General features: G+C 41.1%; 1 protein-coding gene across 1 annotated transcript; it reads right to left on the reverse strand.

Moving 5' to 3' along the window:
* Positions 1–1,288: 1,288 nt before the first annotated feature.
* On the reverse strand, positions 1,289–16,654 carry LOC139472900 (uncharacterized). The gene is made up of 6 exons (XM_071255363.1): positions 16,352–16,654; positions 10,636–10,720; positions 8,309–8,508; positions 7,801–7,886; positions 2,394–2,583; positions 1,289–1,405 (listed from the first exon to the last, which is right to left on the reverse strand). Exons 1-6 carry the CDS (start codon positions 16,652–16,654, stop codon positions 1,289–1,291), a joined length of 981 nt encoding a protein of 326 aa, XP_071111464.1.
* Positions 16,655–16,907: the final 253 nt, after the last annotated feature.

Below are 16,907 nucleotides of genomic sequence, written 5' to 3' on the forward strand. Positions count from 1 at the left end.
GGCGGCGAATGTGGACTGCTTCAGTTAGTTTGAATTTCGTGAAGTCATGCAGATATTTTGAGAGAATTGGGAATTCAATTACGCGAGCGAGACAGAGAGAGAGCGACAGAGAGAGACAGAGAGAGAGAGAGATTAGTGGGTCCATGAACATCCTTAAGGACCTGTGCTCATTACCATCCCTCAGCACAACCTATACTACACATATACTTTTAATTGTGGAATGTACACTTAAAACTAAAACACTGGACAGACAAGGATGTTCAAGCATTCTTGTACATGGTGGAATAGAGACAAACTTGGCCTTACTGAAGACATTATATATTAAGTTTATGGATGAGCTGAAACAACATTGTAATCATGGAAAGTTTACTAAAAGCGATGGATGCATCATCACAAACACATACAAAGACAAGTCAAGTATTCATCTGAAAAAAGCATCAGAACCTAATAGTATAAGTACAAATTGCATCGGACACAAATGTTTTCACTGATGCGTCCAATATGCCCCACATGTCTGCCATAATATTTTTCGAAAGCTTTACTGAGACCTTGAATTTTGAAAACCTTGAACAAACAATGTATATGTAAATATGAAAGAGGCTGTTTCACTGGTCTCATTGGGCATTCCATACGACAGTTAGGGCTGAAAAATTGCGACAGATTTGAAATGCTAAATAGTGTCTTATCTCTCGATACAATTGCATAAACATTTAAAACATGCCGTGGGTGGGATAAGGGACGTTCCTGAGGCAGAAGGAACTACTGCAAAAAAGTGTCGCCATCTCTTATGACATTCCAGAAGTTTCATTTGTTGTGATTTTGATTAAGATTATTGAACAGGAACATATTATCAGCAACACGTAGAACATGCAGATGCTTCCATTTTCTCGAAAAGGAAGAAAGAAAACACAGCAAATACCTAAATTCCCTTTTTAAATCAACAAATACCGTCCAAAAGACAATCAAGCAAGTGTGCATGGTTCACAATATGGTTGCATTGTGTCACAAACATAAGATCACTGGATATTTTGTTTATACGACGTGTACGTTATACAACATACGTTTTTGAAACCGCAATATCAGCAAAAAGCGACATGAGGAGTACACAAGCCGAGTGACGTCAAATGTGTCACCCATTGTATGACAGAAACGTCTGATACTCCGCTGACTGCGCACAATGGCACAATGTTCTCATTGCTTTGTATGTCCAAAACTTTAAAGCTCTGCTGTGGGATGTTTTCGTTTTGCAGCGTTTGTTACCGAGAGTCAGTTGATCATGACAACAACGTTACATGGTGATGTACACTGCTGTGAGGATGGCGTCGCCCCCGAACATGATGCTTTCCGGAATCGCATCCGGGTATCTGTCTGTGAAGTTATGTATGCTTGATCCATCTACAGCTAGCTGCAAGGAATCAAATGGAATATCCTCGATTATCCAGTGTATTTTATTTACCCTGGACACATTCCCTACCACAGCCTCTTTTGGAGACGCTAGCAATAACTATCTGAGCACATTTCTATCATTATCGAAAGACATTCTGTGCAAAGTTTTTGATAGGAGACATGGATATGGTGACGTAAGAAACAAGGCTACCATGGCGAAAGTATTCAAGTGTATTCATCATAGTAGAATGGAGATATAATACAATGGGTAATCGAGGATGAAGGTTGAACAGAATGAAAAAAAGTTGCATCTTGATTTTACAATGCAAAGTCTCATTCTTTTGTTTGAGATGACTAAATAAATATCCACTGAACGTTACGGATAAAAGCATTATGTATACATAATATTTGATTCTAAAAAATAAAATATATCTTAAAATTCTCAAGTAATATATTTTCGAAAATGGCAGCATTTTTTTTTTTGGGGGGGGGGGGGCTTTCTTAAATTAGGACGGAAGATTAAAACAAATAAATTTAGAATCGTTGTTGTGTATAGTTACGTCCAATGACTTTGCCAATTTAAATTTGTCCGCATTATTATTCTTGCTGTGGCAACCATATCCCCCTGCTGTTAGGTCTCTCCAAAGTGGGAAAAGTTGCCCTGATATGACTTAAATGCACTTCAAAAAGGCCTAAACCTACTTCACACACTCCTGTGTCTATGAGACACCAAAGACACCATGCCTGCTGCTCAACAGGACAATGGTTTTATTACATTGTATGGGACCGTTACAATTTAGAGTGTGATATTTGTTAGTGCAGACTATCACGGCCAGGAACACCTACAAGTCTGCTGGACATTTTGGATGGTATACAGTGGCCTTCACTGCTTCAAAAACGTATATTGTCGAATTTAACAGTTGATTATACCCAGACGCAGTAACTACTACCTGTTTGTGATCGTGACAAAGCTCACGTAGAGGATGTTTGAAGAAACAACAACTTACCATGTACATGCCTTGGTCCAGTCTTATCTCCACCAGAGACTCTTTACCCACTGCCAATGGGACCGGCGATAGCCTAATCTCTGTTCCCCACTCATTGGAGGTTTGTGAGTTGAATACCAGCCTGTTTTCATTCAGTCGGAAGGAAATATGATACAGGAGATTTCCTCCACCGTGAAAATCTGTATTTAGTCTAAAAGAACGAGAATATATTGTTAGTATATTATATACTTTGAAAAATGTTTACAGCTCGAATACAAAACAAGCAGCAATTTTGGAAAACACGATGGTGGTCCTACCAGTTTTTCTTTGCGATGTAGAATCCGCATTCGAAGTTTGATTAACAAATGTGTATGTAATTGGAGCATAGTGATTACGTTCTTGACGACATTTGTATAAAGCCTGTTTGTTAGTATTTATAGCCAATCAAATATGTTTATTTTTTAACAGTAACATGCTTTCTAACGGGTTGATCTGTAGCCTTCCAGAATTGACATATGGAAAAATTGCCCATGTTATATGAAACACGGAACCATAAATTGATACGAGTTTTAGCATGTAGTGAAGCCTGATGGTGTTATCAATATTTTTGGTTGCATTTGGAAGCCCTGAGTAAAAAGGCAACATAAAAAACGAATCGCCAAAACGCACCATTTCAATGAATATGTGGGTATGCATCCACTTCTCGCAAAATCGAAAATGCACGAACTGTCACGAACGTTTGTGGGTATAAAACTGTGGCCGATTCTTGGTCCTACCACTCCTTGGTCAAAAATGCGACGCCTAACTCAAATTCAGAGAAACCAGGTTATCGGACGTTAGGAAGCTGGAGAGTCTGTCCACGATGTTGCCCGTCATTTCAACGTCAACATAACCACAATTAAATTGAAATTGAAAATAATTAACATGTATACTGCATACTCGACTTGCGTTTCTTTTGCGGCCTAGTTTTGATTCAAGCAGTAAAAAATATTAATTCTATGTTAAAATATGTTTGACGGATTTTTTTAAAGAAAGCAAATGTCAAGTGAGTATGGTTTTAGCAATATTCCAGCAATAGCACGGCAGGTGACGCCAGGAATGGGCTCCACACATTGTACGGATGTCTGGAATCGAAATCCGTTCTTCGCTACCCGACCGGCCCACAAATGTCATGTATTGCCACAACTTTCTAAACTCTGTAGCCTGAAACGTGGGGGGACATGACATTAAAGTTTAATTAAAATGCTTGTGACTGTGATAATCGAATCACTGAAGCGGAGATGGTGAGTGAGTTAATATTTAACGTCGCATCGGAAATAAATAGGGTGAGTGAGTCCAAGCAATTAGGGGAGACAACTTTCAAAAAGTCATACTTCTTTCACAAGATTGCACATTTGTATGAACGTGCAGTTCACATTACCCAATAATAAAAATTAAACAAATACCACAAGAAATATTTTCAAATCAGTAACGTCATACGATCCAAGTCACTTTGACAGAGGTCCAACAAACGCATAATTACCCATGGACAAAGAGACCAGCAGCTTTCTTAAACGTGCCGAAAAGGGGTCACATGACAAAGATTAGAAACATAAATTACTCACGTTCAAGATTAATCCTTCTCATTTTATCATGTTTGATAAGCTTTCGCTCTGATAGGCATTCATATTTAACAATGTTTTAATTGGCAATTTTTTAATGTGAAAAGGCATGCTACTTTAGAGGTATTGAATGCCACTAGATACAAATGTCAATGAAGCATTATACAGAGCCATGGAAGAAGAGTGTGTATCCCAGTGGGATTCTGGGTTACTTTAGGTAGGCAGCAAGGTAATGTACCATATATACAGCCAGTTGTCGCTTCCCTTGGGTTTGTGTAACGGTTACAGCTTCTCAAGGCCGAAAGGGCGGGTTCACTGGGCGGAAGACTAGAACTACCAACCAATGAAATACATAGATACAGATAATCCGTCCTTCCTCGTCACGAGTAGTATATTGTTTTTAATACCCATCGTGGTGATTTAAAATATGAAGGTAAAAAGACAAGAAACAGGTTACACTTATAACAGAGGCGAAGTAGCTTTTCATAATATTCATACGCGTGTGTATTCGTGGAATTTTACTTGATCACACACAGTCTACACTGAACACTTAGATACCGAGAATGCGAAATATTTCGTTTAAGCAACATCAATTCTTCAACGATTTAAACAATGTAATGAATTTTGGCGATAAATATACAGTTTGATTAACAGTGATTAATGTTTAGTAGTACAACAATGAATCTAAAATGACTAGGCATTATTGTTTATACAAAATTCAAACACGTGTAGTTTAAACTGTTTCTCTCAGTCGACATGGCCGCTAGTTGTTTCAAAGTCACTAGCTCTCGTGACTACGAAATGACGACCAAGGCTCAACAACATCAAACTGTGTAAACTGATTCTACATAAAGTAAGATAGATTTGACAGACTCTTTCAAACGAGCATATGCCTTACATTTTAAAACAACAGTAAATATACTCTTCAAAAAAAGAAACTTGACAGATGTAAAACCACTTTTTGCCAAATATCTAAAATAGGTACATTAAATGAGAACCAAAATAGTCAAACAGAAAGTCGATGTGTCTATAAGTCGCGAAAACACATGCAAAGCACATAAACGTAGCGTTTGGTGATCAATTCTACAGCTACATCCAAACGCAACCGCCTGTAAAAAACGTGCAGCACAGGATCCTGCATTTAGGCATGCAGGCCCCACCCTTGCTGAATGGGTATAAAAATCCACATCAACGGCTGTTCGTACAGTCCTTATAACGGCAGTAGAGGCGGTGGCAGAATGCCAAGACTGAATGCAGCTCAACGGAACAACGCCATTGGGAGATTACAAGCTGGAGCAACTCAGCAAGAAGTGGCCAGGCACTTTGGCGTATCCAGACAGACAATCTCCGCACTGTGGACACGAAACAACAACACCAACAGAGTTGACGACAGACCAAGGTCAGGAAGACCAAGGGTGACAACCCAAGCACAAGATCGATACATCCGACTGCGACCTCTCCGAGACCGCACTACCACAGCCACGTCTACAACCACACAGATCCCTGGGGTACGCAGAATATCAGATCAAACGGTACTCAACAGACTGAGGGAGGCTGGACTTTTTCCTCAAAGACCTGTTCGACGTCATGTATTGACCCCAAGTCATCTGGCGGACCGTCTGCTTTGGTGCCAAGAGAGGGTTAGATGGGCACGTGCAAGATGTACTGTTTACTGACGAGTCCCGTATCCTACTCACACGTGCCGATGGGCGCGCACGTGTCTACAGACGTCGGGGTGAACGTTACACCCCCAACTGTGTGCAGCAGGTTGTCCCATTTGGCGGCGGGAGTGTCATGGTATGGGCCGGAATTCATCTCAGTGGTAGGACGCCTCTCAGGCATGTGGCAGGTGCATTGACAGGTGTGCGTTACAGAGACTTGATCCTACAGCCCTACGTTCTTCCTCACGTCAACGTTCATGGTGGACAGTTCCAGCAGGACAACGCTCGACCGCATATTAAACGTGTTTGTCAGGACTTCTTACAGCACAACAACATCCAGACATTACCTTGGCCAGCTTGATTGCATCTATGGGTCGTGGGTGTCAAGCGGTGATTGATGCACGTGGTGGGCACAACCGATACTGACATTTTCTGTACCCCTGTGACATTAACTGTATCGTGTACGTATGTCTGTCTAGGTGACACGATTAATGTTTTGAACATTGTGTACATCGTTTTTCAAACAGTGTTTCAATTATGGTTTCTGTGCGTTGACAACTGCCACACAACGCCTCCACATGGACCTTGTGATGCTTGTGAAAACATGATTGGGAAGACGAAGACATTGTTGCTGCAAAATGGTGCCAAGATCTTGTAAATTCTGTGGTTGGTTCTGGAGAGTGCGCAGACTTCTGCAAAGAGCATCCCAGACGTGTTCGATGGGAATGAGGTCGGGAGACCTTGACGGCCAGTCCATGACGTTGACTCCCGCATTCTGAAGAAAATTCCTTGTCAAAATTGCTGTGTGGGGTCTGGCATTGTCGTGTTGGAAGATCAAACCGGGTCCATGTGCTGCCATAAAAGGCAGATGTTCTGGTGCCAGTACCTGGTCGCGATAAGCAGCAGCGTTGAGGTTGCCACGGATTACAAGAAGCCTGGAACGTGCATTGCCACAGAAAGCTGTCAACTTTATTCCTTTATTAGGAATAAACACTATGTTTATTCCTAATGCAGGATATTTACCATCCCCAAACACACTCGCGTGATAACCTATATTTATACGCCATTGCCAAATGGCCTGGGTTATCTCTAGTCATTCTTGACTTCCAGGTGATATCGTAGCACTTATAAGTATAAAAACACATGGTGGCAAAATGTATAGCGTTGCTTTAATGACGAGCTACATAAGTACGGTATTGAGGAGTTTTTTAACGTAAGAGCCAGATTATGTCGTCCCTACACACATGGTGGCAATTTGCTTTAATGACAAATCTTTCAAAACTTTGCTTCAGCCAGAAATATATTTTCCAGTACTCACGAATGCAAACTTAAGAAAACATTTAATAAACTATCTACTTGATTTACTAGACATATTTGTAAATGAAGTAAGAAAACCGCCTATAACAACTTGAAAAGCATTTGTCCATCATGTAATCTAGAGAGAGAAAATGAAATTCGTTTCATGTTTGTCCATTTTACAATGATCTTCGAAAGAAATACATGTATATCAAAGATTATTTAATAGCAATGTCACCGATAAATGTTTTTTTGTAGTTAATTACACGACATTGCCAAAAATGGGTCATCTCTTGTCTTTCTTGATTCCCATGTGATATCGAAGCTCTTAGACGAGAAGTACAAACACAATATGTATAGTATGGCTTTAATGACTCGCAACATATACGGTCTTGAGAGTCTGTATATTCTAACACAGATGCCAGATTATGTGCAGCAGGTGTGCGTTCTACTGTTAGCAGAGAAACCGTAATGTGGGTGCAATTCAGGTGACCAATGATACATCATAAAGCTCGAAGATGGCTGCCTGCAGCCTTAAATAACAAAAACCAATAAGCGTATGTGTTTGCTCTTAAACGCCACAGTCTGTCATATTCAAGCAGTATAACTGTAGCCTATAAATTATGGAGTCCGGGGCAGACAATCCAGTGTTCGATTTTATGAGCAACGACTCACACTGTCGGGGGGCTAAAGTCACCATGCCTGATCACTCGAACCGTTGCGTCGCAAGCATATGTTGCTGGGGACCAACTCTAACCTGTAATTCATACTGAGTCAAATACACACTCAAGACATGTAACAACATTCTTTGAGCGCTCACGCTTATTCCTTTGTTCACCATAATTATGGATGCGAATATCTATTTTTTACCGATTTACGGTCGTTGGAGTGATGTTCAATGTCACTTTGAAACTCGTTGAATTCCCACAAGACACGACCTTGAGGGAGTTCATCACCTATGTAAACAAAAAAAGTAATAAATATTTTTCACAAACACGATAATTTCTGTATCCTTTGGTCAACATTTTACGTACGACTCGCTTGCAAACATCCACCTTATAAAGAATGTTTCATGAGAAGTCGTAAATACAAACATAATTCAGACAATTAAACATATTTGAAGGCATAATACGGGAACTCGGTTCTTTTATGTTTAATTTCCGCCTTTCATTTCGTAACTTCTTCCGGGATATCAGCATTAGTACGAGCAGCCACACACACACACACACACACACACACACACACACACACACACACACGTGCATGAACGTCGCTGTTAAAGTGTTAAAGCGACGTTACACCCCATTTCATCACACCTTACCTTGAAGATACCTTCATACTCAACGTTCATTTTACCACAATGTCATAACAATCTTACCGGGTTGTCCCAACGATACTGTGCGCACGGGCCGACAGAACCGATCCAATTTCCTGTCAACTGGCAAACTCTGCTGTGTCTAGCAGTGCACATCATGAAGTTGTCCCTGCAAGTGTATTCTGCCACTGCTCCTTCGTACACTCCGTCATAATGCATCTCAGCATTGGCAACAGCAGGTGGTGCCGCACAGCCTTGAAACTCTGTAACATTATATAACAACAAGAGCGATATAGATTTTACTTAACAAATTAGTCATTATTAGGATCTCGGATTTCAACCCACCATTAACATCATATAAATGTGGCGGCTACTTATATATACTGAACCGCAAAAGAAACATCCCCACAAGTAACATTGCATGAAAAGTTGACATTTAAGTATCTGGGTAATTTTTGCCAAGGTTTCTAAAATAAAACATTACCTTGTCTGGAAAAATGAAATTTGATAATAAAAAAACAAAGTAGATGACAATAAAACCGATCGCCCAAACGCATCACGGCAACGGCCATGGAAACCCGATGCATGTTAGTTCCGTGCAAATTTAAATGCACATGCGTTCGACCATTTCTTGCCCTATAGAAATCCACCCAGATCGGATAATATTCATTCGTTATTGAATTGCCACCACATACCAAGATTGACAAGAAATCAGCGACACCACGCCCTTGGACGATTGCAAGCTGGACAAACCGCCTGGCAAGTAGCCAGTGCATTTCAAGTCCACGTAAGGACCATATACAGGCTCCAGCAACGTTACCAGATCACCCACACAACAAATGACCAACTACGTAGTGGTAGACCAAGGGTCACTACCCGATGTCAGGATCGTCAGATTGTGTGACAGCATCTTCAAGATCGCTTTCAATTACTGCTGCGGAAACTGCTCGACAGACCATAGGGACACACCAGCGACGCATTAGTGTGGACACCATGCGTCGACGATTGACGAGCAGACACCTCCACTGTCACAGGCCACACAGAGGACCAATTCTGACACCACGTCATTGACGGGACCGTCTTCAGTGGGCAACACAGCACCAGCATTGGCGCCATCAGCAGTGGAGATGAGTCCTCTTCTCAGACGAGAGCCGTTACTGTATTACAATATCAGATGGCAGAGAGAGAGTCTTGCGACGCCGTAGGGAACGTTATTCGGATGCTTGTGTTGTTTAGATAGACTCGTGGCGTGGGCCGAGCATCGTGGCGTGGGATTGAATTGATCTTGCACAGAGGGTCGGCCCTGTGGTCTTCCAGAACATCAGTCCAGGGTCGAGTCAATGGTGTCACAGCAGCTCGGCACATTGATCAAGTCTTGAGACCACACACCATACCTCATTTGGCACATCGGCGCAATCACAAGTTTCAGCATGATAACGGCAGTGCCCATACTGCGAGAGCAACAAGAGACTTCTTTCAGCAGAATGGCATCCGAAACATGCAGTGACCTGCCATCAGTTCCGATTTAAATCCCATTGAGCATCTGTGGGACGAGATTCAAAGACGGCTGAATGACATCCGACCGAGGCCGACAACTGCAGCTGAACTGCGTCAGACGTTTCTCAGAGTGTGGGCTCAAGTGCCTATGGCCTTCATCAACCGCCTGATCCATTCCATGTATCGACGTTGCACGGCAGTCATCAATGCACATGGCGGACACACGAGATACTGACTTGTGATGCTATTTTCTGAGCGACTAGTGTTGTGTTTCACTTTAAGAACATTTGACACTTTAATTTCAACCTTGATGATCAGTTTTGCCAAGTGTCATTCTTTTGATATGTCTCAAAGTATGTGTAGTGTGTTATACAAATAAGGTGTATCATATATCTATCCATGGTGACGTTTCTTTTGCGATATTATATTTTAGAGGTCACTGTCAGTAAAGAATAATTAATATTTGGTGGAAACTTGGTTTCTTGTCTCTGGTATGGTTCTTGCATGAGGTGACATCGCTTTCAACATGATAATTATATCAAGGTTTGTTTTGTTCTGGTGATGTGAACTGAAATAGGGTTCAACGTCTCGCCCTCGCGCGCGTGTGTGTTGCTGCTTGTACTAGCCAGGAGTTATGCCGTGCCACAGTTTAACATGGATACTCCACTTAAACCAGTCCTTGCGTAATCCCCTTAATGCCTAGCGCCAGTCAGAGTAATTAAAGGTACCCTATTTTTACGTCCTTTCGTTTGACGCGGCCCGGGGTCGAACCATCAGCCTCTCGGGCCAGACACGCTTTCTCATTATGCTTTCTCACCCCAGTCCAAGCCAAATGATTCCAATGAGTGATAACGTAAAATAGTGTTAATGTACTGTTACAGTCAATAGCTTACCTGTCTCACAAGATGCCCGACCCAGTCGATCTAGATAACATCTGGACATTGGACAAGGTTTCTCCGAGCAGGCGCCAGCGAGTGACTATGTAAAACAATACATGCATATGGCGTTACGTGTGCTTACAATACACAAAACGACTCAGCTGGACGTTCAGCCAGCCGAATCGGGAAATGTAAAATGTTTCAAAAACCAATAATTCTACCAGCTGTTTTGATATAGATGAAATGCGACTGTTTACATCCAAGCGCTTCACAGGGCAGCTTGCGTTGTATACTCCCCAGGGAGCTGAGAATGAAAAGCGAGTGCCCACAGGTCAAATGACGAGGGTGATAATGTTGGCACTTTGAGCATGCACCGAGTATATGGAGGCTAGCACAATATAACTAGCCACATTATGATAATGATTATGACTATGATGTACAGATTAAAATATAAAATGCAGCAAATAGGGTTTGAGTGATCCTGGCACAGTCAGGCTGGTTAGGCTCATAATCAGCTCAGGGCCCTTGCCCCCTGTACACGCAGCCCAGACAGCGAATGGAACTTCTCCCTCGAACCCAGCCAGAACTTTTCGGAGAATGTGAAGACTCTCCAACACTGCAGCCTTCTGCATTACAAAGATTGTCAGAAGGGCTGTATTCTTGACAGCAAACCTGGGTACTCTAGTATTTGCTGCTAGAGCATGTTAAAGAATGACATTTGTTTTGTTGTCTATATGGAGCTTGTAATCTTTGGTTTTGGTTTGGTTTGTTGTTTAACTCAACAATATTCCTGCTATATGACGGCGGTCTGTAAATAATTGAGTCTGGACCAGACAATCCGGTGATTTATATCATGAGCATCGATCCACCAAATTCGGATCAATGACATGCATCACACAAGTCAGCGAGTCTGACCACCCGATCCCGCGCGTGGTCTTTTATGACAAGCATGGGTTGCTGAAGACCTATTCTACCCCAGAATCTTCACGGGTCGACTTGTAATCAATTATTTTTTTTAAATTATTGGTACTGATAGTGGGGATATACCAAGTCCTGTCTGATAGGTCCAATTGCTGACCAATTATTTATTGCGCTTTCTGAAAATAATTGCATTAACAACAACCAATATGAACTTTGCACAAATCCTCTCCTTCCATTGCTTAAACTTCCTTCCTCTGCATATGGCATTATATGGTGGGGAACAATTGATGCAATGGAGACATCTCTGTTTGTTATTGGTAGGGATAAGTGATTGAGGGAAGAGCGAGTGTGGTGGGATCTTTTGCCTGACATGATTATTCGTGTGAGGGTGTCAACACACGATACCGACGGGTGCAGCATGAGTATTTGTGTCTACATTTGTATTCTGCCGAACGATTGGCTCCAACCTGCATCCCTAAGTACGGGTAGGCCTGAGATGGTCAAAATCTGCTGTCCAAGTAAACTATTCTACAGTTGTTGTTTTTGTACTTGTGTTCAGGCAAGGTCAGGCTTTATATATGTTGTAGTGACTAATTTCGCTCCTCAAACATAGACAAATATAAGACAGCAGTAAGACCGAACACATCCCAAGTGGACATTTTGTATACATTCAAAATGCTAAACATAAACAATTTTATGAATGGATCACTGAAAATCAGCAAAGAAACCAGGTATTCGTGAAAAGGGTAGATGTGGCCTGCTCAGTAGTGTTCTTTACGGCTATTAACATTTAAAACAACAGTAAACTACGTTTATAACGAACAGACTTATAACAAACTTTTTTGTTTGGTCCCGGACACTTGACGTATATAAGCTGAATAGAGGCTTATAACGAACTACGGTTATAACAAGCGAAAATGGGGGGACCCTTCGAGTTATCTATAACCGTAGTTTAATGTAATCCATAACACATTAAGCCATATCACTTTGACCCGACATGTTCAGAAATTTAGATTGTATGAAAAAAGTGTCAGAAATATGTGATTTAGCCCTTCACAGGAATATTGATCAGTTGAGATCACAACTCATGTGATAATTATAAGGAACCACTGTGTGTGTTTAACAAGATGAAAAGAACGTTTTGTCAAACTTAGCGCACCCTTTGTTCGACCTGCCATGCCTGTTTGTACATTTAACTATCCAGTTCAGGGGGCAAACAGAGATGAGGCACAGTCAATAGGATTAGTCCAAAATGCCACAGCACCTATGCCCCAAACACCAAAAGCTTAGTAGTTCGCCCCTGACATTCATGACTTTCTTGGTTGAATAAATTGCTTGTTCAACACATGCAGTAAGGATGAGTCAATAAATCGTGTTGCATCTGCAGCATCAAACTGCAGTGTGACTCTGGCTGTTTTGAGAGATGCCAGGATTTGCCTGCATGTTAAAAAAGAGTAATCAATACATGCAGTAAGGATGAGTCGATAAATCGTGTTGCATCTGCAGCATCAAACTGCAGTGTGACTCTGGCTGTTTTGAGAGATGTCAGGATTTGCCTGCATGTTAAATAAGAGTAATCAATACATGCAGTAAGGATGAGTCAATAAATCGTGTTGCATCTGTAGCAACAAACTGCAGTGTGACTCTGGGTGTTTTGAGAGATGCCAGGATTTGCCTGCATGTTAAAAAAGAGTAATCAATAAATGCAGTAAGGATGAGTCAATAAATCGTGTTGCATCTGCAGCAACAAACATCTGTCTGGGAGTTTCGAGAGATGTCAGGATTTGCCTACATGTTGAAAAAGATCTAGAGTAATCAATACAACTCTTGTTTTCCGACTCTTCCCCACTCGAATGCACTAAGCCAGGTTCCCCATGGGGATAGCTGTAAAACCCTGTGTATGGTTATGGCAGTTGTCTCAGCTGTTGCCTGGTAATGCTCGTTGAGGAGGTTGTGTATTTATGTTTAATCTGATTTGACCTTCAACGAACACACACTGCCAGGAAAAGCAAATGCAGTAGTAATTATTAATGACTATAACATGAAAACTATTGTCATTAGTATTGTACTTAACACTGGGAAATAATTGAAACATCTGACGGCCCATCCTTCAAATGTAGCGCGTCTACCAGCCATCATTAATTTTAATTAATCAGACTGAATGGAACAGTTGTTGGCAGCTTCTTAGAATAGGCTGATTTTTTTATGTAAACAACTGATTGAAATTGCAGAAGATTCCACTGGGATATACGTCAAGTGACTCTTCGCCGTAAGTCACCAAACCCTGGTGGAATAGAGAAAGGGACGAGAGGCCAACAGGCAAAATAACACAGGATTAAATATAGAGAGAATCTCCCTCATTTTTCAAACTTGTTCAGTTTGTAGACAGTAATTAGCAGTGTCTTAGGTGAAAAAAAGTAGTTATAACAGCTTCAGTAACAAAGCCATTGGTGATGTCAAATGACGTCACAATGGTCTACAAAGCATTGTTATGCAATTTCATTGCAGCGATATCTACAGTGTAGATATCGCTTGATCTCACCCAAGCGATCTCTGGTGTGGGAGCCAGTTTGATAAAAGGCACATCATGCCTCTCTCCCAAGTTAGTTTGCAAAATTAAGGGGAAAAAACAACGCAGAGGTCCAGCACATCGCCAGAAATCCAACACGTTTTAGTTGGCCATCTTTCATTTCTAAAATGAATAGATATTCTTCGGTAACGCCTTTTTGTGCAAAGTATAAATGGTATCAACATCAGATGACCCATTCCTTCATTACGTCCAGACAAGTCACGTCTGTGTCTACCGTCAAGGTTTCGAATGTACAATGAATGTTTGTATATAACTTTAAATCGTTATTGTACCCTTTCACATAAACAACATTTACTTATGGCAGCCATTTTGGCATTATGACCTTAAGTCATGATCAGATTGTGTCATAAGTTAGCATTTGATTGACACTGGTAAATTCATGTTAATTCATTTTTGCGTCAAGCAAACTTGGTAAACAGAAATGAGGTAACCTCTGCTTCCATGATCACCTAGGTTTTGAGATATACATATACGTACACTTGACATAGGGATTAAATGGTAAATGTTAAAATTTGATCAACTACAAAACCAATTACCGTTGATTCTCGTTAATATAAAAAATGGACGGTCAAAAGAAACCATAGTTTTAAAGCGCTCTACTAAAAAAAACAAAAATAGATGCATGAAGTAAAATGTATTGAAAAGATCAAAATCTCAGTGAAATCAGCCTTTAATATAACAGTGATACAGCTTTAGATATTGTCATGGCATTTGCTTTAATTGAGGTGGTGTAGCAGAAACAAGTTTTCAACGGAATGGACAAAGGGCACACACATCTAAAATCGCTCAAGTTTAATCTCACGTCACAAGACTGGCCTGTATTGGTCTTGGCGTTGTGGTGCTGATAAAGGACACTGCAAGGCAGACAATCGGGCGTAAAATGGCGCCAGTGGTGTTCTCTCCTGCTCACAAATTCCTCCACCACACAATAACACCCCCCTCCACCATACATCACGACCTTCTGAACGCAAAGTGCAGCCGATCGTTCTCCACTCTGGGGGGTAAATACGCTGTCTTGCATCAGCTATGAATAGACAGTCATCAGTCCGGGCACATCTCAATCTCTGACGACGATGTTGCCATGTCCCTAAATCCTTGATCCCTGAGTCGCCTAGCCATTGTCTTACGACTAGCCATATTCCCTAAGGCAGACGATGTCTTTGTCAGAAATCGATTCCGGAGATGCAAACTATGCCAGTACCGGTCTTCAATGCGCGTAGTTACCCTGTTCGTGGCCTGTCTGATATCTGTCCGGTCTGTCTGTAACGTCCACCAGGTTAGGCACAGTAAAAAGGGAGCAACTAAATGTTCTTGCAATGTCGGCATGGTTGGCTTCCATCTGTATTATACCAAGGTCGCGCTGGCGTTGTTCGAGTGTCTGTCGTGGCATTTCAGTGGTGTTGTTTGTCAGTGTGTGTGTCTGACATGTATCATTTATAAACCCTATCATGGCATATATTGTCGCCGGGAAGATGCCTTTCATTTGGCCTCAGTGTACGGTTATTAGATGTAAATATTACTTCTATAAGAATTGATATGATCTTAAAACTGTTTTATAAGGAAAATAACTGAAGATATTATTCTATGACCAGAAACCAGAAATGTTTCATTTAATGAAATAGGCAGTGTTAGAATATCCCTCTGATAATTTAGTTATTAACTCGTAATATACAAGTGATACATTAGTTAGACATCTGTTTAATAATATATCTGTAAAACTTTGGAATGTCTATGTACATGTATGTATTTATCTATGACACTTCTTTGAATACAAAGTTAGTTTTGCTAAGAATGTTTATAAAACTATTCTGTACAATGTTTGGTGTAAATAAAAGGGGCAGAGATAGTTATACAGGGGAAACCTTGTTAATAAATCCCCACTATACACATACAGGATTGAACTGACGACACTATATCTCCCTGTCGAGGGGATTAAAATCTAGTTTAACATGTGTTTTATAAATGTAATGATGATCATCATGATCGACACGACCATCATCATCAACAACATCGTCATCTCCAAATATATTTGTTTTATTCTGAGGAATGTCGACATATGCGCTGTGAACTGTGGCATATTTTGTCACTTGCGACAGTATATGCCTGCCGAGAACATGTGCGGTGAACGTTGGCATACATGTATATAGCCCCGCGACAATATATGCGTAACATAGGCTTATTGTGCGTTAAAAATAGCAATAATTAATAATATAACAGTACCTTAGGCCAGTGGTTGATGTCACTGAAGAGAAATCCTGGCTGCGTTGTGACGGCCACCTGGTCACTGCTGTTGTTGTTGAGTTCACAGATGCGGGTCTTGGTCTCAAAGTTGAAGGACATGCAGACTGAAGACATCAGACATGCCGATGCACAGGAATAGAGAGACTGTGACCTTACTTTCCTAAATACGTAACGTTCACTATGCGCATCTACCGCCACAACAGAAGAGGCGTTGAAGCAAGTGTAACAACTCAATCCTACACGAGTCAGCAATAGGACTACGGTAAAAAGACTTAAATGCATTTTCCTTTTTTTGTGAGAAACAAGATAGCTAAGGAAGAAGTGTCAAGGAAAGTTGAACAAACCACAACTTTTATCCTATCTCATTCATTAGCTGTCAAGTTAGAACCCAGGGCTGCTGATCGACATAATGTCCATCCATCCACTCGTTAACCAGTCAAGCAAAGCCATATAAAATTCCTCTATGTGATCTGATTATCTGTCCTTTCAACTGAAAGACTACAGCCACGCCCTTTTTGGCGACAGTTGTCTTTGT

Source organism: Haliotis cracherodii, unplaced genomic scaffold (assembly GCF_022045235.1).
Source record: "Haliotis cracherodii isolate W230 unplaced genomic scaffold, xgHalCrac1.p SCAF_25, whole genome shotgun sequence".
NCBI classification, from domain to species: Eukaryota; Metazoa; Mollusca; class Gastropoda; order Lepetellida; family Haliotidae; genus Haliotis; species Haliotis cracherodii.